The 25,384-nt window shown below is 35.7% G+C and overlaps 1 protein-coding gene across 42 annotated transcripts in view; it reads right to left on the bottom strand.

The window, feature by feature from the left end:
- LOC100057011 (disintegrin and metalloproteinase domain-containing protein 5) overlaps nucleotides 1-25,152 on the bottom strand; it is a 161,490-nt gene extending 136,338 nt beyond the window's left edge. For 12 of the 42 annotated variants that reach the window (XR_011433218.1, XR_011433217.1, XR_011433216.1 and 9 more), the window contains exons 1-7: nucleotides 24,846-25,031; nucleotides 24,019-24,095; nucleotides 13,269-13,324; nucleotides 10,972-11,050; nucleotides 10,624-10,700; nucleotides 9,625-9,796; nucleotides 8,643-8,708 (exon numbers count right to left, since the gene is read on the bottom strand). Coding sequence is in view for 21 of the 42 variants with exons in the window: in XM_070252948.1 (XP_070109049.1) it covers nucleotides 8,643-8,708; nucleotides 9,625-9,796; nucleotides 10,624-10,700; nucleotides 10,972-11,050; nucleotides 13,269-13,324; nucleotides 24,019-24,095; nucleotides 24,846-24,900 (582 nt within the window). In the remaining 21 variants the exon portion in view is untranslated. Of the gene's footprint in view, nucleotides 1-8,642; nucleotides 8,709-9,624; nucleotides 9,797-10,623; nucleotides 10,701-10,971; nucleotides 11,051-13,268; nucleotides 13,325-24,018; nucleotides 24,096-24,845 lie in introns of all 42 variants that reach the window. The other 30 variants (XR_011433220.1, XR_011433221.1, XR_011433224.1 and 27 more) reach the window with 13 other exon arrangements.
- Nucleotides 25,153-25,384: the final 232 nt, after the last annotated feature.

The raw sequence follows: 25,384 nt of genomic DNA, 5'->3' as shown, positions 1-25,384 counted from the left end.
ACATTTAATAAAATGATTTTAAACAATGTTTCAACTTGGGCATTACTTATTGTTTATGAAAATTGAATCATAAATTTTTTAACGTGGTATTTCAAAATATAGTTATTTCTAAAATAATACATATAATCACAGACCAAAAAATACATGCATAACAAAGGGAAATCTAGAATGAGAGGCTCACTGTTATAGTGATCCTGGATACTATATTCAGATACATCCTTTCACACCACGGAGCAACTTACATCTAACTTCTTCTTTATTCCAATAAGCTGTTTCTTTGTCTAATGCTTAAAAATGTCAGCACAATATGAGCTTTGCTCCTGATTTTTCATTGGAAGACCTCAAATATTTCATCAGTAAGTGGTGTTCAGTTTAAGGTAAGTATTTTGGATCATGTTGAGAAATACCTAGTTCTAAATCTCCCTATATACTAAAGCTTTTATAAAAAATAGAGTTGAGCTTCTATCAAAAGTCTTTTTGAAGCATACCAAAATGATTTTCGTCTTTTGACTTATTGATGCAATACATTTCGCTGATATATTACTTAATATTAAACCATCATTACATTCACTAATATACTATGGAAAATAATATAATATTTTGTTTAGAAGTTTGTAGCTTTAAGAAAAATGGGCCTGTTGCTCATGTGTGTGCACACACACTTTGCATAATTGAGCAAATGAAATGTTGTTTACTAAATATTAGATCATTACCTAAAATTGTTGCATATTTTTCCTATATCCTAGAATTATATTAGCATATGAATTGTGTCTTCCTGAAACATTTTAAAGAACTCTCCTTTAAAATGGTCTATCCCAAACATTAGCAACTGATCCATTCAAATTATTTTTTTCCACCTTTTTGAGATATAATTGACATACAACATTGTGTAAGTTTAAGGTGTACAATGTTATGATTTCGTTTAAATTTTTATCTCCTTTGGAGAATTCATCAAATCTGTGTTTGTTTGAATCTTCTCCAAGGCCATGGTTATATCATCTTCATCCTTTTTAACACCATAACATGTTTTCTTCCTTTTTGCTTAATTATACTTTCTACCTATTTTTTTCAATAAACCAGCTCTTGAATTCACTTATCCATTTTAATGTTTCTGTTTATCATCAACTTATGCTTCTTATTAATTATTGCCCATTCTCCTTATATTTCTCTTGTTTTACAGCTTTAAAACTTTAAATTGAAAGCTTCATTTATACATTTTTCATTCCTACTTTCCTAATAGCAAATTCTTTCAAAAATATGAGTTTCCTCTGTGTCTAGTTTTGGTACTATCCTCTGTGGTAGGCATTATCCCTATTTACCAACATTCAGTTATCTTCTAGTTCAGGAACTCTTCCTCTTTAAAGAAAGGCATGGGCCAGGTGATTTACTTTGGCCGATGAAATGAGGGCAAAAGTGATGAATGTCACTTCTAAGGGGAAGTATTTCCTTATCGTGGCTCATACTCCTTTGGGTCTGCTTTTCTGTTGGCTTGGCAATCAGAAAAGAAACTATCCATATGGAAATGCCAAAAAAAATCCAGGCATTCTGGAGTGGTGAGCCAACACATAGAAGACAGCTGTTCTGGAGAGTCACCCAGACCCATGGCTGATGTCGCATGAACGAAAAATAAACTGTGTTTAGCCACTAAGATTTTGCACTTATTTATTACCATAGCAAAACCTTGCCTGTCCTGATTAATACAAACTCTCTAAATTTTGAAATATTGTATAGAATTCATTAATTTCTAAATAGTTTATAACTGGGTTTTTTTTCAACATTGAAAAAGCTACTCATAATGGTATTTAAAATTTTTCATTTTATTATTTTTTGCCTTATCTCTTTTTATTCCTTATTGTTTTAATATATTGTGACAGAGTTTTGGCATATAAGTTCTTACTTTTACAAAATTATGGATATTTTCCTTGTGACCTAGAGATGACTACCTTTGCATACATTTGCTATACATTTTCCACAGATATCTACAGACATTTGAATGTATATGGCACCCATTCATAAGTTACAAACGTCAATAAGTGTCTAGTAAAGCAAGCTGATAAATAATTTGATCTTTATGTGCTAGCATTTATTATTTGTCTGTCTCTTAAAGGCTAAAAGAAATGCTTTACTGTGTTCCACTATAGCTTTGGGTTTTGTTAGTTTCTCCTGAGTATTCCCAAAAGTTTTGCTTTTCCAGTTTCATCATAACACACTTGGCAACTAAATGTTTATTATTAGAAATACACCTTTAATTTGAATTGTGTTTTTCAATATAGAATATCCCTCCCATTCTTCTACTTAAGACTTTTTATCCTGAATCTTACTTGATCTAATAGTAATGTCATCCTGATTTTCTTTTTGATTACTAACCTTGGCACATTTTTGTTGGTCTTTTAATAAATGTTTTATACCTAACACTGCCATTTTGTTTTAAGTTGTCTCATAAGTGTCATCTAATTTGAGATTCTTAGCACTTTAACAGGGACATTTAACTCACTCACATTATTGTAATCAATAAAGTTGACCCATAAGTTTCTATTTTCTTATTCATGTCCTCACAGTATTTCCTTTTGACTTTTGCCATATTATATGAGAATATTTTGGGTTTTCTTTCTGTGATGATTTCAAGGTTATACATTTAACATTGTATATTCAGATATGTTTAAACATTTTAAAACAAGTTTCTTCATTTTTATCAACTGGACCCACCTGGATAAGAAGACCTTGATCGATCAGAAGATGAAAATCAAAAATTTTGAGGATTCATCAAGGTTTTAACTATTTTTTCTAAAATAGTTAATAATGCTTACTAGGAAGATGCTGAATATGGCTACGTAAATGAGGCAACACCACACCCTATCAACTGATTGGAGGCAGCAGTGCATTTCTCTTTCTTTTTGACTTAATGATAAAAGCCTATTTAAATAATTTTTTGAAATGCATGTTTATTTGTGACTACCCTACTCTAAAGCTTTTAGGTCAACTTTATTGAAGTATAATTTATATACACTGAAATTCACCCACTTTAAGGATTCATTAATTTTGGCAAATAGCGTTTACTTTTTATTTTGAAAAAATTCAACCTACAGAAAATTGAAAGTTTTCAGACTATCCCTACATCCTTCACCTAGATTAAGTTATTATTAATGTTTGCCACATTTAGTTCTTTCTATATATCTTTATCTATCTGTATACAGATGTGGATCGGGGCATGCATTGTTCATTTTGCTGAAATATTTGATAGTAAGTTGCAAATACCTCAGATGTAGCTTGTAAAAATAAGGATTTTCTCCTGTTTTCCCACTATACAATTATCATGTCCAAGAAATTTAATATTAATTCAATAATACCTAATATATAATATCTATATGTCATATTTAATAACTGTCTATACATATATATGACATATCTATATTTCATATCTAATGATATGTAATATCTACTGTCAAATATATAATATTCTTGGGCAGGGAAGGTAATCTGTAGCCCTGCCCATCTCCAAATACAGCCTCCAACCCTGCTAACCAGAACTCCTGGGAATCTCAGTAGCCCACCCTGCAGCCTCGATTGCAGTAGCACTTGAGTGGAGAGCCCAGCCAGTGACTCTGCATCTGCAGAGCCAAGACAGTGGCCCTGACTGGCCAGGGAGCTTAAGATGTAGTTCTGTCTGAGTTGATCCACAAACAAAGAGCATTTCTGGTCCGGGGCCTGTTCTACAGTACAAACTGGGCAGGAAACTAATTTACAGCCCCATCCAAAGCTGAATACAGCCACTAGCCCAGCCCGACCAGGAACCCTAACTGGAGCTCTGGGAATCTGTGTAGCCCATTCTGCAGCTCCAATTAGAGCAGCACTTTACCGAACAGCCCAGGCTGTGGTCCCACTCATCTGCAGAGCTAGAATGGTGGCTCATCAGGCCTGAGAACTTGGTGCATAATTTTGTCTAATTCGATCCTCAAACAAAAGACTGACCAGAATTAAGGCCTGTATGGGGGCCCTGCCCAGGCAGGAAAACTAATTCATAGCCCAGCCCATGGCTGAATATATCCTTCAGCCCATCTGATCAGGGAACCTATCAGAGTACACTGGATGCTGCAAAGCCCATCCTATAGCACTGTTTACAGTGGCACTTGAACAAAAACACAGGCTGCAGCTTTCTATATTTGAAGAGTAAAACTGGTAGCTCCAACTGGCCAGGGAATTCAGTACAGAGTGTTTCCTGACTTGGGTCCTTACACATAAGCTGTGGCTACAGGGCTCATTTTGCTGCCACACTAAGGTATAAAAGCTAATTCATAGCCCCACCTCCTGCTGAGTATAGACTCAGTCTTGAGCATCTAGGAAGCCCAGCTAGAGAATCCAGGGAATTACAAAGCCCATCCTACAGCCTCACGTGGGCAGGGAACTAAGCCAGCAGTCCTATACAACTGTTCTCAGCCAGCAGCACCCTACCCCCAACCTCAGAGCTCATGAAGTAGCCTCATCCAAAAATACACCCTGATAGCAAACCCCACCTGCCCAACGACACTACCAGCTGACACTGCCAGAGTCCCAAGTTAAGCTGAATTAACATGTTAAGGATTAACAAGGATTTTCTCTGCCAAAGCAAACTTGTAAAGTCTGGAATGGAGATAGCTTACTCAAATGTTCAGATATCAATGTAAGGAATCAAGGGTCACAAAAAAATCGGGAAAATATGACATCACCCAAGAAAACTAACAAAGCTCCAATAACTGACCCTAATGAAATGGAAATCTATGAACTGTCAGAGAAAGAATTCAGAATAATCATCTAAATAAGCTTAGTAAACTACAAGAATATGTACAAAACTAAAGAAAATTAAGAAATCAATTCATGAACAAAATGAGTTCAACAAAGTAATAGAAACCATTAAAAAAACCCAAAAAACAGATATCCTAGAGCTGAAAAATACAATGACTGAACTGAAGAATTCAATAGAGAGCTTCAACAGCAGACTTGACCATGCAGAAGAAAGAATCAGTCATCTGTAAGACAGGGAATTTGAAATTATGCACTGAGAGGAGCAAAAGAATAAAGAATTAAAAAGAGTGAAGAAACCCTATAGGACCTATGACAAATAACAAAAATAAAAAATATCCATAATATGGGAAACCAGAAGCAGAAGAAAGAGAAAAAAGGACATAAAGTATATTTATAGCAATAACAGCTGAAAACTTGCCAAATCTTGGAAAAGAAATAGAACTCCAGATCCATGAAGCCCTAAAGATCCCAAATAGGTTGAACCCAAATAGGGCTACAATGAGACACATTATAATTAAATTTTCTAAAGTCATAGACAAAGAAAGAATTTTGAAAGCAGCAGAAATCACATACAAGTGAAACCCCATAAGACTAGCAGCAAATTATTCAACAGAAAATTTTCAGGCCAGGATAAAATGGGATGACAGCGGTGCTGGAAAAACTGAATCTCTAATGCAAAAGAACTAAGTTGGACCCTTACCTTAACTCATATACAAAAGTCAACTCAAAATTTATTAAAGACCTCAATATAAAACCTAAAACTACAAAACTCCTAGAAGAAAACATAGAGGAAAAGTTTTAGGACATTGGATTTGGCAACGATTTCTTGGATATGACACCCAAAGCTCAGGCAAAAAAAAGTAAAAGTACACAAATTGTATTACATTAAACTTAAAAACTTTTATGCATCAAAGCAAACAATCAACAGACTGAAAAAGCAGGCTACAGAGTGAAAGAAGTTATTTGCAAAACATATATCTTACAAGGGTTAATATATAGAATATATAAAGAACTCCTACAACTCGACAACAATGAAAACCAAGTAATGCAATTGAAAAATGGGCAAAGGACTTGGAATAGACAATTCTCCAAATAAAATACACAAATGGCCAACATGTGTATGAAAAGACACTCACATCACTAATCATAAGAGAAACAAATCAAAACCACAGTGAGCTATCACCTCACAGCAATTAGGATGGCCACTAGCAAAATAACAGAAAGTAACAGGTGTTGGTGAGAGTGAGGGGAAATTAGAAGCCCTGAGCACTGTTGGTCGGGATGTAAAATGGTGTAGCCATTTCGGAAAACAGTATGGTGGTTCTGCAAATAAGTAAACATAGATTTACCATATGTTCCAGCAATCTGACTTTTGGGTATACACTTAAAAAATTCAAAGCAAGATCTCAAGGAGATATTTACACATCCATGTTCCTTGCAGCAATATTCACAACAGCCAAGAAGTAGAAGAAAGCCCAATGTCCATTAATAGGTGACTGGATAAAGAAAAGGTGGTATAAACATACAATGGAATATTATGCAGTCTTAAAGAAGAAGAAAATACTGTCACATGCTACAGCATGGATGAAACTTAAGGACATTATGCTAAGCAAAATAAGCTAGTCACAAAAGGACAAATACTGTGTGATTCCATTCATATAAAGTATTTAGTCAAAATCTCAGAAACAGAAAGTAGAAAGGTGTTTGCCAAGTGCTGGAGGGAAGGAAATGGGGAAATTAGTGTTTAGTAGGCACAGTTTGTTTCCAAAAGGCAAACGTTCCAGAGATCTGTAGCACGATAATGTGAATAGACTTAAGACTACTGAACTGTACATTTTAAAATGGTTAAGATGGCAAATTTAATGTTATGATTTTTACCACAATAAAAAAATGATTACACAGTTTAATGCACAAAACTAGGAAACAATCCTAGATCTGACTCTAAACCGTGTATGTATAACTGATAAATCTAGTTTACTATGAAATACAACAAAAGGTACATCTTGACTAGAAAATAATTAGAGAAATGGGTAACTTCCCACTGGTGGGCTATTTCAAGGACGCTGGGGGAACTTCGCAGCAACCTTCCCACTGGGCTTCACCAAGGCCACAGCCACTCCTCACGTCTGCCACTGGTAACCACATAGCAATGGATATTTGTTTAAATTAAGTAGTTGGTACCTCTTTAAGTGTATCCCTATACCTCTGAAATCTTAATAAAGAACACTTTCTCTGTGAGGAAAGAAGGAGTTAAAAAGTAATCCAGTAAAAAGGAAACAGAGAGAAAGCCAACAAAGTTTTTAAGATAGCTGTATCGTTAAAAGGCTACCAAATTAGACTTAAAAGGGTCTGAGCTTGATAAAACTCCAAAAACATCTCTCAGCTCCCAACAAAATAAAAAAGTGGTTATTGGTTTAAGCCACTAAATTTTGGAATAGTTTGCTATGCAGTAATAGATACACTTATCTTAAAGTCCACTTCATCTAATATTAATCTGGCTAAACAAGTTTTTAGAGTTTTTGTTTTTATGGTATATTTTCACAATCTTTTACTTTCATAAGTGCCATATTTTAGATACATCAGTTGTAAGCAGAACATGTGCATGTATGTGTGTTTGTCTTGCATGATAATCTCTGTCTTTGCTTTTAATGGATCTTTATCTTTGTTTTTTAATTGCAGTACTTTGTCCTTCTACATCTAAATAACTGTATATTTGAGTTAAAATCTTTTATCTTAACCTCAGCATTTAAATTTGCCCCACATTTACGAAACAAATGCTTAATGTATAATGTTTTTATTTTCCTTTATTTCCTTCTTTTTTTTTGATTGATTACACTTGAAATTCTGCTTTCCTACTTCTAATTGCTTTGTACTTTTACAGGAATATGATTTCAGAGTATGCACTGGATTTGTACTGAGTCAACATAGCTATACTATAAAACCCTCTGACTCTTTAGTGAGCCATACACTTCAATTTTTGTTAACTCTGACAACATTTAGCTCAGCTTCCCTGTTTCTGGAAGAAACAGATTCCCTTATGGGAAATAATATTTTTATTTTACAACATATCTTAAAATCTTAATATCTGAAGGTTTTCTGGATCTAAATCCACCATTTTTGTTTTGCTAAACCTTGTTCACGGTGGCTAATTTTATTCCAGATTTTGAGCTCATATATGGCTGATATTAATCTATGAGAATCCTACTTGAAGATACATTTCTCCAGAACTACTATCTGCTTCCATTAGGTGCCCTTGGATTTTACCAACCTGGGACAAACGTTGCCTTATAGCTTAGAATCTCCTAACCACCTATGTTTTATAAATTCAAAATCTTAACACATACAAGATCTGAAGTTTAGTCATGAATCCTCAATACGAGAATTTCGTTTGTTTTTCTGTAATTGCATGTACCTAGAACTGAGAACAAAACAGATAACTTGTTTTCTCCCTTTGCTTGAAAGAAGCAGCATATTTATTTTTGTAGACTACCCTTCCAATTAGGCCGAGGCAGTTAAACATTATTGGTGCATGTCAGGGTTGAGGGTTTGGAGGAATTTTAATCTGTACTTTCATTGAGGATGTAGTCCGTTTTTTTTAAAAAAAGAAAAATTCCTGACAAGCTTTAGAAAATGAAAAGATGCTTCCTTTTACAAAAGCAATTAGAGAGATCTTATATAAAAAATAAGTGAATTAACAAAAACTTAGTTTATTCACAATTTTTAAGCACTTATTAATTGCAAAAGCAAAATAAACATTTATCAAAACACAAAAAATGTTTAAAATTTTTATTACATCATTGAAATAAAGTTAAAAGACAAATATTAAATCATTTAAAAATAACAATACATAAAAAAGGACCTACCAGATTTTTATCCACAACAATATACATTTCAAGATATCGAGGGAATGACTTAAATGATTCAGTTCTCTGAAAAACACACAACATGGGTCCTGAGGAATTTCCAAAAATTTACCTTCTATTAAAATTTATCCTCAGAGACAAACTGAGAGACATGTTGCTACTAACATGGCTATAACAAGACTGTGTCAAATACAAAATTTAGCTACCATTCAGAAAATTTCAGTCTAAAAGGTGCTTCAGGTTAATAAGAATTTTCAACGATATTTCAAGCTAGATAAAAATTCAGATATCTTTTGATTTTAGCAACAGCTGAAATTGAAAATTGAATTTTTATAACAAATTGAAAGTTTATAACATAAAGCTTTTCTTTCCTCAGTCTTGTGATAATTTTCACAGTAACTACACATGGACAGATATTCTGCTACAACTTATTAGGAAACTACTTTTAGCAAACAATAGAGTTTAGAAAAATATTACTGAAGTGTACGGTCAATGGCAGCTCAGGAGAGCCAGGTATCTTACTGATGGCAATTTATAGGTCTTTCAGGAGGAGGAGCTCATCACTTTGCTTAACATGTACCTATGTAAGCCACTGATATTCATTTCTGAACTCTCATGAAACAATGATTTAACTTAGAAATCCAGATCACATAATATTTTCACCTAAATTATCAGAGTAATTGAGGAAAATGAATAATTTACACTAATTATCCAAATGCCCACATGTGAACATTATTTATTTTGCTTTCTTTAATCCTATATTCACATACTGGTTTCTAAGATTAATTACCTAAATTTTTGCTAGACTTTAATAACAAGCATAACAAAGAACTTAATTTCATTCTCTATCCATTTTAAAAGTCATACAGGGCCCTCACGAAAAAGTAATTTTATGATTGTAAGTCACTAAATTTTGCTCTGAAAGTATTTTTCGTTTCACAAAATTATACTAATAAGTTAAAATTAGAAAGTCAACACTTACTTTTGAACTTTCTCTCATTTGAAATTCTGAATTACGGCTGTAAGTTTCATCTTCTCCTAAGAGACGAATATTAGCGTTATCATTTTTTTCCTTATAAATCATGTGCACGAATCCTGATATAGCCTCCATTGGTTCGATTCCATATGAGACGTTTTTAATCTGCAATGTTCCCCTGAATGTTAAGATAATCAAAAGAAGTCTGAAATGATTCTACCAAAACTATAATCTAATATTCTAATAAGAAATTTTGGCCAGGATTTTTTTTTTCACATTTAAAGTTACCTTAGTTTTTCTACTTTATCTCTTTATTCTTTCAGGTATTACCCGGGAACTGGACCGGTGATACCATTGGATACGTATTGCTTTATATTAAAAATACTCTGAGGGAAATATTTTGATTATCTTAAAGAAAGCATGTTAGTGGAATGGATTCACGTGCTTTAACAAGCTATGACCCTTGCCTTTAGGGTACACATTTTCTAAACAAGCCCATAGGCTGTATAGGCACTTATCATTAGTATCAGGTCCCTTTTTTCTTTTTAAGACACTTAACTCTCCCCTGACACATAGTGCCCTAAATCATTTGTGTGTGCGCTGAATTGGAGGTACTACCTGTCTACAAACAACTGAGAGTAGACCCAAAGTGTCTATCAGATTCAGACATTTTACAGCTGTCACTCATTCTAGGAAATTAACAAATGAGTAAAAACGTAAAGAATTTGGGAAAACTACAGACGTATGGACCAATCAACCCCCTCCTACACTCAAGATTGTTCAAAGCCTCAAGCAGCTTATCCCATCAGAATCAACAAGTAGCCTCCCATCAGGAACCGATGCAGCCAGGGTGACCAACTCTATTTTATCAGTAATTCTGGTTCACTCCTTAGGGAACGGGAATAACACAGGGACTGCAGAACTAGAAAAGATACAGGGAGGACCAACTTATAGACCTGCAGGGTCTAATACTGGCAAATAAAATATTTTTAAATGGGCTACAACCTGAGTCCTGAACAAGTGTTGAGTGACACAAGAGAATTTGGAAAACCTGCAACATATCCATGGTAATTGCAATCCATCTGGAAAAAACCACACAAAGAAAAAGAAATGGATAACTTATTTTAAAAATAGACATCCCCCAGATGTGTCATTTATATTTACTACTTTAGCTACCTTAGGACTTTAATGTGAATGGCAATTGCCCAATGAAGTGGTGCCAGGTAAAAATAAGAACTAGTCCAGGTTATTCGATTTTAGTGAATATGCAAAATAATATTCTAGTAATTTCAGAATATTCATATTTTTAAAGAAAATCCAGAATAAGAAATCTGTAAAAATTCTAGGTCTTACCTGAGCTAACAAAGGCTTAGAACGTTGGGTATCATCTTTGTCATAAGAATAAACAACAAAAACTGAAGATAGAAATGATCTAGGCAGAAAGCACAAAAACATGCTCAAGTTGTGAAATATAAAATAGAAAAAATTATTCTTCATAATAGAAATTTTCTTTTTTACTGAGGAATTTAATGTAGTGCCAAATATCTTGGCATATCCTATTGTCCAGATACTTTTCTGTCATTTACAATAAATTAGGTGCTGAGGGAGGCATTTTAACTATAGTGACGTACAATACTAAAATGCATGATAACAAACAGCCCAAATTGCTAGAAATATCAAATGGTGAAATAACACAGGTCCCAATTTCCAGCATAAAACTTTCTTATCTTTGTCTTTATTGCTCATTGATTCCAGAAATTAAACCTGAATCTCAAAATTAAAATTTAGTGTTATGACAGAACTTAGACAGATTTTCTTGGCATCACTATAAATTCCTATTCACTAAGTGTAGCTAATTACCAAGTTCTTTTCAATAACTTTGGTCAGAATTTTCTTTCATTTTCCTTGAGAACTATTCAAAAACTTGAAACCACTTCTGTCAATCAACTCACATAACCTCCATGTCACCTCACTTTCAGATCACCTGTACCCACCCTCATTCCTTATCTTTATTTCTAGAGGATGACTACTCCTTTTGTTCAAAGCAAACTCTTAACAGTTGTACTACGAATTTCATCCTGTGCTATATAGTAAAGACACATACTTTTTCGATCCTATAATTTCAAACTTCCTCTCTACTGTTTTTTTGTCTCAATACTATTTAAAAGTTTATTATCAAGTCTTTACCACTCTAAATAACTCTCCCTTGACCCCATGTCCTACTTGAGCTATTCCCTATGTATTTTCAATTCTGAACAGATTTTGTCAAAAGAGTAGTCTACACAGTTTCTCCACTTTGCAAATTCTTATTCAGCTTGAAACTGCTCTGGAAAAGATTCATAACCACCAGAATTTCAAATCCAAAAGACAATTTTAAAATAATCATTGCAGTGGACTTCTAGCATAATTTTTGAAACTGGGGCCACTTCATCTAATCACTTAATTTACATCACACATCACCCTTCTGCTTATCTTCCTACCTCGCTGACACTTCCAGCTTGATCTTCCATGTTGGCTGCTCATTTTTGTTCTACCTATCCCAGACATATTGGTCTTTCCTGGGATTCAGCCTTTAGCCACTAGCCTATATGCACTCTGTAAGCTCTCATTAAAAAAAAAATATTACAGCCAAACTATTGATTACTGCTAAATCTTTATCCCTATTGCCAATATCCCCAGAGATGCAAATTCCTATATTCATATACCTAGTAGAAAAACCCACTTGGATATTTTATAGGCACTGCAAACCAAACTCACCTCTTCCTCACATAAACATCTCTGTGTTCATATTCCTCATTTAATTACACTATAACCTACCCATTTTCTTAAGCAATAAGTAAACTATGCAAGATTCCTCACTGTTTCCCAATCACTCTATCAAATCTGTCTCCAAGGTCTTTTGACTTTTTCTTTCCAGAGCTATGACCAATGCCGTTGTTCAAGCCACCATCATCACTCACCTAAACTATTATATAATCATATACTTAGACACCCCGCCTCTACTTCTTCCTCCCCAAAAATAGCCTGCAAGACTCAATGGGCCTATATAAGTACATGCTTAAAAACATTTTTGGCTTCCAGTATCCTTATCATAGCATTACAGATCTCCTACAACCTGGCTCCTGCCTACCTTTCCAAAATCTTCTACTTCAATCTTCCATAAAGTATGTCCTTTAGTAATTCACACTGACTTTTTGCACACCACAGAATCCACTCTGTTTCACTCCTCCATGTTTTGCATATGATTTCTTCTAAACAGAATTCCTCCTATACTACCCCACTTCTTTACAGAGCTAACTAGGTATCTTCCCTCAAGCTACAAGTCATCTCTTACCTCTTTCCAAAAAGCCTTCCCTGATTTCCAAAGAATACCATTTACACATGTATCATAATAACATACTATAAAATTCTCCATTTCTCTAATTAATGTGTTTGAATATATCTTCTGGTATTATAAATTCTTTAACCGTCGACCATGTTTTATTGTCTTTTGTATGCCTAGGACTTTATTCAATAATGGATATAGAATAGGTATCAAATGAATATAGGTATCAAATATACATTTGAATTGAAATGATTCTATTCATAACTATTTTTAAAAATCAAGAAACCAAAGAATTAAAATTTGAAAGGATAAAATAATTACTTACTGCTTTGTGAGATGGATAAAATATGGTTTTTCTTCTATGGTAATAATATAAGCAATCTGCAACATGAGTATCCAAAAAAATTTCAATAGTAACACATAAATAATATATGTTAAATAATATTTCCTCTAACTTATGCTTTAAAAATATTGATGAAATTAATACTAATAATATATAACCATTATATGTGTTTCCCTTCTCATGTGGATATTTGAAGCCTCAGGATTCTGAATTGAGAACTAGGTGGTAGAATCTCCACATGCCTACTATTCACCATTACTCACATTTCTGAGAAAGAAGTTTCCTGATGATTGTTATCTTTTGGCTTAGACACACACCACCATTTCACCATGCCCAAGGCAAATACCAAAGATGCCCACCTCACTTGAGATAACCTGTTGCTTGCTTATTCCCAGTCCTCCTGGAAAGTAAATTGCCATGCTCATTGGAGGAGACACTCCTAAAAGACAGAACTACAAGAAATGTACTCTACCAACATAAGACAAATAGTACCATTGCAATTTCCTTTTCCACGTAAGCAATGAAACTCCACTGGAATAGATGGTAGGAGAGGATAGAGAGAGAGCAGAGATGTGTCTAGAGAACTCCCGAGAAGATAACAGAAAATATGAGTCATCAAATTATTTATTTGGTTAATTGTATAAAATTATATTTCAAAAGAAATAGCCATTTAAAAGTTTTAATTTCCTTAACTTTGTATTAGAGCAGAACAAGATTCTTTGCAAGAGATAAATGTTCTGAGAAGATGCACTGATTTGAACTCTGGAAAGAAGTATAGGTCCTGAAAGTGATCTTGAAAATTGTGCCCCCTAAAAATTCCTTGCTGGGGGTGGCCTAGTGGCATAGTGGTTAAGTTCACATGCTCTTCTTCAGAGGCCTGGAGTTCACAGGTTCAGATCCAAGAGGTGGACATACACACCACTCATCAAGCCATGCTGTGGTGGCATCCCACGTATAAAAGAGAGGAATATTGGCACAGATGTTAGCTCAGGGGCAATCTTCTTCATAAATAAATAAATAAATAAATATCCCTTGTTCTTAAACAAATATGTTGAGAAATAAAGGAGAATATGATAGTACCAATAAAACCTAAAGTCCACATATCTTATAAGGCAAAAACCATAAAGAAATTAGAATGTAATTAATAAGAAATGTACAAAACTGACAGGAGGAAAAAAAGACACTGTCCAGAGCTTCTGAGTTTTCCCACACAACATCCAAATGTTTGGATTGAATTGTGTTCCCCTCCCTCCAAATTTATATGTGAATTCCTAACTCCAGTACCTCAGAATGTGACCTGATCCAGAGATAGGGTCTTTACAGAGATAATAAAGTGAAAATGAGGTAATTAGCTTGGCCTATAACCCGAGATGATCAGTATCCTTATACAAAGGGGAAGTTTAGATACAGACATACGCAAAGGGAGAATGCCATGTGAGGATGCATAAGGAGAAGACATCCATCTACAAGCCAATGATAGAGGCCTGGAGCAGATCCTTCTCTCACAGATCTTCCCTCACAGGAAGAACCAACTTCGCCATCACCTTGATCTTGGACTTCTAGCCTCCAGAACTGTGAGACAATAAACTTTTGTTGTTTAAGCCACGTTGTTTGTGTTACTTTGCTGTGGCAGCCCTAGCAAACTAACACACTAACTTTCAATAAAAAATTAGAAGAATTGCTGAAGAACAGGATCTAATTACTAAAATACAAATAAAAATAGAGAATAATAACAAAGCCAAGTATAATATGTATAACCACCATGAGTAAAATGAGAAAATGATGGAGAATTTCAGTAGAACTGTAGAATCTCTAATAATCAAGTTGAAATTATAAGCAAAAAATGCAATATATGTTATTAAAAGTTCAATAAAATGGTTTAAGAGAAGATTAGACATAGAAGAAGATATGATTGGTGAACAGAAATACAGGTCAGTAGAAAATATCCAGATTGAAGCACAAAAAGAGTATACATAAAAAAAATTAAATAAATGTGACCCATTAAAAATGTCTAATATTAATGTAATTATAGTACAAGAGAAATACAGAGATAGAGACTAGGAAAGAAATGATATTTGAAGAATTAATGGGTGAAATTTTCCAAAGCTTATGAAAGATTTCCAATAACAATCCATAATCTCAAAATCCAAAATCCTATGAATCCAAAGGAGGATGAATACAAAGAAAGTAAAACCTAAGCATATCATATTCAAACAGCTAAAATAAAAGACAAGGAGAACATATTTAAAAAGCAGCAAGAGAAAAAGCACATATTACTTTAAAAACAATTTTTCAATAATGTATAAGTAACTCTCCCAAAGAAATAATGGACCCCAGAGGGCAATGGAATGATATCTTTAAAGTGCTGAAAGAAAATAATATCCAATCAAGAGTTTTATAGCCAGTAGAAATATCCAGCAAATATACAAGCAAAATAAACACATTTCCTCACAAGTGGAGAGGAGAGAATTCATTGACAGAAAACCTGCACTGAAAGAAACACTAAAAATAGTTTTTTTAATGGAAAGAAAATTGCTCCAAGACAGAACTGTGAAAGTGTAAAAGAGAATGAAGAACAAAGGAGAAAGAAAATATGTCAGTAAATGTAAGTGAATATCATTTGTTTATAATGGTAATGCTATTTGCCCCTGTGATTGAAAAAAACACACATAATGGTAAAATACATGACAATAGCACAAATGACAGGAAGGATATAAATGGACTAAAGTTTCAATGTTCTTGAGTTATTCAGGAAGTGGTAAAAATACAAATTTAATATAGCAGGTAATAAATTAAGGATGCATGTTGTAATCACAAGTGTAACCACTAATAGAATAATAAAAGAATGCATCACTAATAGCCTAATAAAGAAGATTAAAATAATAAAAATCACATCATGGATTATAAACAATGGAAGAAAGAAAAATTAAGGAAGAAAAACTAAACAGATTTTAAAAATAATAATTATACACTTTATAAAAGTGAAGCATTTTAAATATAAAAACATTGAAAATAAAAGGATGAAAAATGTTATACCATGCAAACAATACGGAAAAGAAAACTAATGTAGCTATATTAATAGCAAGCATTATATAATATAATTTAAGACGGATTACAAAAAACACAGGGGGACATTTCATAATGATAAAAAGCATCAATTAAAAGTTAAAATCTCATAGGGCCCATCCTTGTGGTGCAGCAGTTAAGTTCTCCCGTTCTGCTTCCACTGCCCAGTGTTCACTGGTTTAGATCCCAGGTGCGGACTTACACACCACTTATCAGGCCATGCTGTGGCAGGCATCCCTTATACAAAATAGAGGAAGATGGGCACAGATGTTAGCTCAGGGCTAATCTTTCTCAAAAAAGAAAAAAAATAATAAAATATTACAATCCTAAAAATTTTATGCAATTAATATCATATCTCCAAAATATATAAAGCATGTCTCATCAAATTTTGAAAATCAATAGTGTATCTAGGGACAAGCAACAAGCAATTAGAAAATGAACTTAAAGAAACAACACCATTTATTATAGCATTAAAATATGCTAGGGGGCTGGCCCTATGGCCGAGTGGTTAAGTTTGCGTGCTCAGCTTTGGTGGCCTGAGGTTTCACCGGTTTGGATCCCTGAAGCCGACGTAGCACTGCTCATCAGGCCATGCTGAGGCAGCGTCCCACATAGCACAACCAGAGGCACTCACAACTAGAATATACAACTATGTACTGGGGGGCTTTGGGGAGAAGAAAGAAATAATAAAATATGTTTAAAAACTGAGAATAAATTTAACAAAAGATTTGTATGACATCAACACTAAAACTACTAAACCTTACCGAAAGAAAACCTAAAATATATGGAAAGATATACCACATACATGAATTTTAAGTAAATGACTCATCTTTGAAAAAGTAAGGTCTTCTTAAATCAAGGATAAGCCTCCACTACTTTGATCAAGCAGCTTCTACTAGAACTAGCCTTACTACACATAACAAATGTACATTCTGCTCAAAAATCACAAAAAAAATGACCTGAAGGCATTGAAAAGTGAACAAAAGCTGCCACAGTCTAGAAATGAGCGAACACTTGAAAAAAGGGAATGACATAATGCAAGTTCTATCTATTTATGCATTTTAGTCTTACAGCAAGATGAAGTGGGCACCATGAAGCTAAACTCTAAAGAACCAAAGCATAGTGTATGGAGCAACCATAGCTGCTATAAAGTCAGGTTGAAATCAGACAGGAGAGAACCAGAGATAGAGAGCCCCACACACTTACTGCATGGTTTAATTTATATAATGTTTAAAAATAGGCGAAACTAATTTATGATGATAGAAATCATAACAGTGCCTTTGGGGTGGTGAGGGAATTAACTAGAAAGGGACATATGGGAATTTCTGGGATGATCTTTATCTTGATTTAAGTATTGACTACAAGAATATGTACATTTGCAAAACCCCAAGGAACTGTACACTTAAGATCTATGCTTTTAACTGTATATAAATTTTATCCCTCAACACGAAGATCTTTGTCTCAATAATTATTTAAGAAATGAAAATTAAAACAACAATGAGATATCACTTAAGTCTATCAGAATGACAGAAATCACAAAGTTAAATTATACTTATTAAGGTGTTGGCTGCAGCTGTGATCTCATCTGAAGGCTGAGTAAGCTCATTGATTGACTGCAGAATTTATCTCCTTGTAATTTTATTATTGACGTCACCATTTACTTGCTGACTGTCAGTCAAGGTTGCTTCTAGCTCATAGAGGCTGCCAGCTTTCCTTGCCATAATGTCCCCATAGGCATGTTCACAACATGGCAGTTTTTGTCTTCTTTGAGGCCAGCTGGAGAAATACTCCAGAAAGCTGCAATGGAGTCTTGTATAACACAAACTAACCCATCATATTTACAGGTCCCACTAACACTCAAGGGGAAGGAATTACACAGCGTGCATGCACCAGGGAGCAGGAATCCTAAGGGCCATTTAGAATTCTGTCTACTGCAATATTACACAAACATATATACATACATAAATAAATATATCAAGTACCATTTGTATAGCTGTCATTGGATGGAAGAGGGAAATGAGAATGGGGAATAGGAATAAGGGAGAAAATATAAGAATAAGAGGCTTGATGGGACCATTAATCATAGTGTGCTATGAAATGAAGGGGGGGATACATATCTGTACCTGAGGTCCCAAAAATCCTCTATGGAATATTTCCAGAAACACTAAATTTGAATCAAATTAACCACAGAAATCAAGCTATAAATCCCTCTTAAGAACATATTGCATTGTTGCTGGAATGAATTGGAAGCCGTTGTGAAACACAGTAATAATTCTTTCTAAGTAAGCAGGAATTGATGAATTTCCCACCTTCACTGTTTCATATGAGGGCAGGGTAGTTGGTGGGGTGTGAGGAGCTAAAGGATATTCTGGGTCATACTGTTTTTTCCTGGACAAGTCTTCACTAGTTTGCTCTACTAGCAAAACTTCCAGTTGCAGGAATGATGACATAGATTGTCCATATTGTTCATTTTGGTTGTTCTTGTGGAAGGAATCAACTATACCACTATCATTCACAAAATTCATTTAAAATAGAACTAGGGTTCTGGTGGTTATGATTGAAAAAAGTATGCAAATATTATTATTTAAATAAAGCTAAACAACATGAAAACACTACACTATACCTGTAGGATACTGAGAAGTAAATACCAAACAATATTAATAAAAAATCAAATGCCAAGGGGTTGTAAAGAGCAGTTTCAGTTGGCATACATTTGGTATGTTATATAATATCCTGAGTCTCTATCTTACTATTCCAAACTCCCCTTGAATAGCCTTGGCTCAGTCAATTCGTGCTCCAGGAAGAGTCACTATTACATCGACTTTTGTTATTAATATGTGTCCAGGGCAAAACGTTTTACCATGATACTTTTCTGCCCAGGAACCAAGGAAGAGAGAACAAAAGGAAAAGCAATTAGTATTACTTCTTTCTTTGCCCATGAAACTAAATAATTGGGCCACTTTTTTTTGTTTTTGGTCCTATTTGATCAAACAATAAGTGAAGATTTGGAATGACAAGCCTAGGCTGCCTTAATTCCTATATCTAACTCAGAGAAGTCATTTGGTACACATAAATATGCAAATAAATTATTTTTTCTGTCTGTTTTTTTTTTTGTGATATTAGCCCTGAGCTAACATCCACCGCCAATCCTCCTCTTTTTGCTGAGGGAGACCGGCCCTGAGCTAACATGCATGCCCATCTTCCTCCACTTTATATGTGGGAAGCCTGCCACAGCATGGCTTGCTAAGCAGTGCATAGGTCCGCACCAGGGATTCGAATTGCTGAACCCTGGGCAGCTAAAGTGGAACGTGTGAACTTAACTGCTGCGCCACTGGGCCGGCCCCTAAATTAATATTTTTCATTCCTCAACACCTTGGTGTGTGTGTAGGATTGCCAGGCATCCTGTATAGATGGACACGCCCTGAATTTAATGATTTTTGTCCTGTGTAATATCTTTGTCAGAACATCCTAAATATACCGTATTCATATCTTCCCAATAAATTACAAAAATTTGGCAGTCAGAGCTATTTTCCACCACTGTAACAGGTGCTTAAATCACTTAAATGGCAACATTAGCTGAAAATCATGCTTCCACAAATAAAGACCTGTACAATCCCTTCTCTCTCTTTGTGGGCTTGTCTGAGAGAAGTCTAAAAGGGAGGACTGAGTATTAAAAATACTTATTTTTCATATTCAAGAAAGGAAAACACCGTTCTTTGGCCAAAGTCCCAAGAAACGAACAAGCAACCTCCATTAGAGATAACTTCCGGTCAGTGCACACGATCAAAAATCAGCCAATCAACAACAGCTGCAGTTAACCAGATTCTGAAAGCTGGCAAATCAATGACAGCCCCAAGTTTCTGACAGTGAACCATTCAGTGACAGCCTCAGCTCCTAGAGAAGAGCCAGTAAGTGTCTCACTCCACTGATGAAGACTCTCAAAGTGAGAGGGTTAACAAGGAGCCTTACTCCACGGACCATACTAACACAGCTGAAAGCCTATCAACACCTAAACCCTCTTTGTTCCAAAAGCCTGAACACCAGGCTTCCCAAAACCTTAGAGAAGAACAGCTCCAGCTTTGCTGCGGAAGACTGTATCATTACAACTGGCCCTTACAGACAAGCGGGAAGTGCACTATTTTTTCTGAATCACATATCAAGTTCAATTTATTGTTTGTTCACAAGTTCACAATCCTTTCAACAGTTCAAGTTGTTTATGATTAGTTAGGAGTGTGGACTTGTGAGTGACAGACTCATTGATATAGCTACAATATAATCAAATTTAATATTTTCCATTCTTTTTGAAATATTTTGAAACTATTATCTCTTCTTTTATTTGTGTATATTTAAACTCTAAAATGCCAAAACACAAGTGTAAATTTTGCGATGGATTTTCTGAACAGTAGAAATTTATCAGCTGAGGGAAAAATCCTTTTGAAACTCTTTGTGCAGGATGCAGCAGTTCATTCCACATAAAAAATGGTGGAAAGTCGATGTAAACCAGCATATACTAATAGCTAAGCAACAGAGATGAGTGATTTCCTCATACAGTACCAAAGAAGGTGATACAATAAATTTTCCAGATTCAGAAAAATTCAGGTGAAGAGGATATAAGAATTGCAGCAGGGGCCAGCGAGGTGGCACAGTGGTTGGGTGCCTGTGTTCTGCTTCAGTGGCTCAGGGTTCCCCAGTTCGGATCGCAGATGCAGACTTATGCACCGCTTGGCAAGCCATGCTGTGGTAGGCGTCCCACGTATAGGGTAGAGGAAGATGGGCATGGATATTAGCTCAGGGCCAGTTTTCCTCAGCAAAAAGAGGAGAATTGGCAGCAGATGTTAGCTCAGAGCTAATCTTCCTCAAAAAAAAAAAAAAATGGGGGCCCACCCGCTGGTGCAGCAGTTAAGTTCACACGTTCCACTTCTCAGTGGCCCAGGGTTCGCAGGTTTGGATCCTGGGTGAGGACATGGCAACACTTAGCAAAAGCCATGCTGTGGTAGGCGTTCCATGTATAAGGTAGAGGAAGATGGGCATGGATGCTACCTCAGGCCAGCCTTCCTCAGCAAAAAGAAGAGGATTGGCAGTAGTTAGCTCAGGGCTAATCTTCCTCAAAAAAAAAAAAAAAAAAAAAAAGAGAATTGCGGCAGACACTGTATTGGTTTTCCACACTGTGTATCATAAATCCTTCTGCTCAAATGACTGTTTGAATGTACAATTACCAGAAGTACTTTCTGATTCCAAAATTACAAGCAAATTTTCAGGTCCCAGTTTGAAATCCACTGCAATAATTAAAGCATATAATGGCTCCCTTTGCAATTACAGAAATTAGCAAAGATCTACACATCACCTTGTTGGGGCACAGCCACTGGTGCAAGTAATCACAATGTAGAAAAAATGTTCCCTTGGCTTGTATAGTATTTTTCTATTGGAAAAAAGGCTTGCTTCTAAGGCTATTTTCAAGTAAAATTCCTTCCACATGGGGCATCAAAGACAATAACAAACTTTTGAAGACTCTCTTATTGAGTTGAGTTAATGAGAAAAATTATACTGCTTTTGGTGGAGATAAAACCAATTTTTGTGGAAGTTTACATAATTATGCAGACAACGTTTATTCAAAATTGAAGCAAAGTGTGAATGATTCTGTGGAAGGTGTTGGCTGTTCTGGCCATATTCTGCATGATGCAGCTCAAACAGCATCTGATAAACTTTCTACTGACACTGAGGTCATTGTCATGGTATTGTTCTCTTGCTTCAGCATCTATGCTGTTTGAACTGAGTGAGTAAAGGATTTTTGTGATTTTGTTGACATCCAGTATTCTTCAGGTTTCTTGCATTCACCAAACCTGTAGGCTCTTTTTAACAAATGCAGCTGAGAGAATCCTAAGTTTATTTGAAGCACTGAAGTCATGCTTTAATTCTAAAGCAAGGCCCCCAAAATTCTTGTTGACTTTTTAAATAATCCATTGAGTGAAGTCTACTTCTTTTTCATAGTTCTCTCTTTAGCAATAGGATTTTGCAAGTTGGAAGAAGAGCAAACAGTGTTATTGAAGTATTCCATTGCTCAAAATTGAATGTGTTGAAGAAAGAACTGAACGTCCCCGACAAATGTATGCCTTTGAGGGTCAATTCTGTTCTTAAACGGGACAACATCACTTAGGAACAGGAAAAGAAATTCCAACTTGAAGTGAATAATGCTGATGGCACTTGTTCTATCTTTTGAAATAGTTTTAATACCTCGAAGAATTCAATTCTTTTATCTGGATGTTACTAAATACTTTTCCAGCATGGGAAGAAGTGGAATCACCCTGCGTAGTGTTAGAGAAGAAGGGAAGAAAAATTGATGACAATGTTCTGTTTATAGGGGCCGGCCCGGTGGCGCAGCGGTTAAGTTCGCACGTTCCGCTTCTCGGCGGCCCGGGGTTCGCTGGTTCGGATCCCGGGTGCGGACATGGCACTGCTTGGCAGCCATGCTGTGGTAGGCGTCCCACGTATAAACTAGAGGAAGATGGGCACGGATGTTAGCTCAGAGCCAGGTTTCCTCAGCAAAAAGAGGAGGACTGGCAGTAGTTAGCTGAGGGCTAATCTTCCTCCAAAAAAAGACAAACAAACAAACAAAAAGAAGCACGACACAATGGTGAAGAACGGAAAAGCAAGTTAAGAAGAGCAATGATCAGAGTTGTTAACTTAATGTCAGTACATGTTCAGTATGCCATATCACAATGCTAATGTCCAGTATGTTTTCTCACTAACAAATGGTCAATGGAAAGAAGAATGAAATAAATTGGATTGACCACTGTAGAAACTATGTTACAATATAAATGGAATAACTGCAAGGATTTTATAAGCAAATTCTGCAAAAAAAAGAACTGTTACGGAAAGTCAAATCATCAGGGAAATACAATTCAAGAAAGAGGCAGATAATTTAGATACTCATAATTTATTTCAGATGAATAGCAAATAATTTTTAGTATTTAAAATTTAGTACACCCCATGCGATAATTTTATCTTTATGTATATACACCAGCAATGAGAAATAATTCAAATTTAATTGGGCACACAGGTTTTTATTTGCTAAATCTGGGAACTCTTTCTGGTTTTGATAAACCGTCTATAAGCTAATTACTAGATCACTTTTCAGCTCCTTACTGACTTACAGAAAGCTGAGGCAAGTAGCTGGGGGGAATCACCAGGGCTAGAACTAGGGGGCTAGAAAACTCAGTAATCAACACAAATGCTATTTCACTGCAATATTTTAGACAATCAGAATTAATGCAAAAAAAAAAAAAACAACTAGGTTGAACACAGTATCAAAATTTCAAACAAAGACAGGACCTGACTCTGAGTTCCTCATTCACCTCACCCTAATCCTAGTCCTGGGAGAACCCCAGGTTTTTGCCACCCCGTTAAATTTTGTGCCTGAGTAAGCCCTTTGCTTGCCTCTCCCTAGTCCTGGCCCCGGTGGATCCTATCCTTGAAATCCTTCATCCTCCATGGAAAAACACACACATACAGAGTCACACCCACTCATACACGTCAAAATACTTGTGAACAAGGAGTTGTCAGCTCTGCCTCTAAGAACTGAGTTCCTGCCTACATTCAGCAACTTTGGTCTTGACATTAAAGGCAACTTAACACAATTTAAGACATAAAAACATTATTTCCCAATTACATTTTCTGGATCTCTTTTTGAGTCAGATGATGAAACCTTCTCAGGAACCGTGGTCTGTAGAAATGTTTTATGAGGATCTACAATAAAAATAAGCAAAGTTATTTTGATACTTTTAATCTTACATTATCCATTTCTAAATCCAATCCTGCTTTTGTTTCTCTACCAAAAAATTTTTGTATAATCTTTGCATATACTCTTCCTTTCCGTTGTCTTTCTGGCCATTCTTACCTACAAGTTTCTTAACCCTTGTCAAGATCTCAACCATTTTTATTCTCTCTCTCTCTCTCTCTACACACACACACACACACACACACTCCCCTCATTAGGCAGTCTGACTAACACTGAGTAACAAATTACAGTGTTGTAAAAGAGGTGTAGAAATGAGAAAACACGAGTGCATCAAGACAGAGGGATCATTTGCAGGGAAAACATATAGAATAATGAATATAAGCGTGATCTACAATTTTCAATGGACCAGGTGGAGGACAGCAGTCACCAAAATCAGGAAATCACTGATACCTTCTCCATGGTGATACAATAATTTCTGGAATAGCATAATTTTGTATGTGGAAAAGATCACATATATCATTTTTCTCCACTTTACAGACAAGGAAACCATCCCAGAGGGGTGAAAAGATTTTCTGCCCAGAGGCTGCCTCTGCCTTCTTGGCCACAGACCCCGAAGTGAGAGGCAAAGAGAAAGTGGGTGGCAACAGCGAGGGGCCAGGTTAAGGTCTGGGCCAGGATGCTGGATCAAAAATTACAGCTCCTTAGCCAAATCCCGTCAGAAGCCTGGATTGGGAGGGGAAACAAGTATCCGGACTTACCAGGGCCTGCGTGCAGCCCGCCAATTCCGGTGAGAAGGACCGCAAGAAGGAACATGGCTCCGCTGTCTTGGAGCCAGGCTGGCAGAACGGCAGCAGTTGAGGCGTTGAGGCAACTGAAGGCGGAGCCGCGCGGGCGGCCACTGAGCGTTGGAAATGCGCGACGTGAGCGGGAGGGTGGAGGTGGCGGAGTGGGAAAGAGCTCGAGGGATAAGGGAAAAGCTGGGTTGGCATAGGTAATGTGCAGCTAGCCGGCAGATGGGGGCTCAAGAGAAGACAGCAATACTGACGCACGTTCACTTTATTGTTAAGGAAGGAAAAGCTGTGTAATTTTCAATTCTCAGGTTAGGGTGGTGCCTGGTGAGGCTTTTGTTTTTATCTTTCACTTAGGTCGATGATTTCTGAAGTAATTTCTAGTTACAGTGAGGCAAAGGAACAAAGATAAAAATGCTCAAGTTACTGATAGCAAACAAGTTTCTTTCTGTTACATTTACATACCATCCAAAGAGACGAAATGCGTATATTCGCAAAAACTGTTGCAA

Source organism: Equus caballus, chromosome 27 (assembly GCF_041296265.1).
Source record: "Equus caballus isolate H_3958 breed thoroughbred chromosome 27, TB-T2T, whole genome shotgun sequence".
NCBI lineage: Eukaryota > Metazoa > Chordata > Mammalia > Perissodactyla > Equidae > Equus > Equus caballus.
This window is presented reverse-complemented; position numbering and strand designations above follow the sequence as displayed.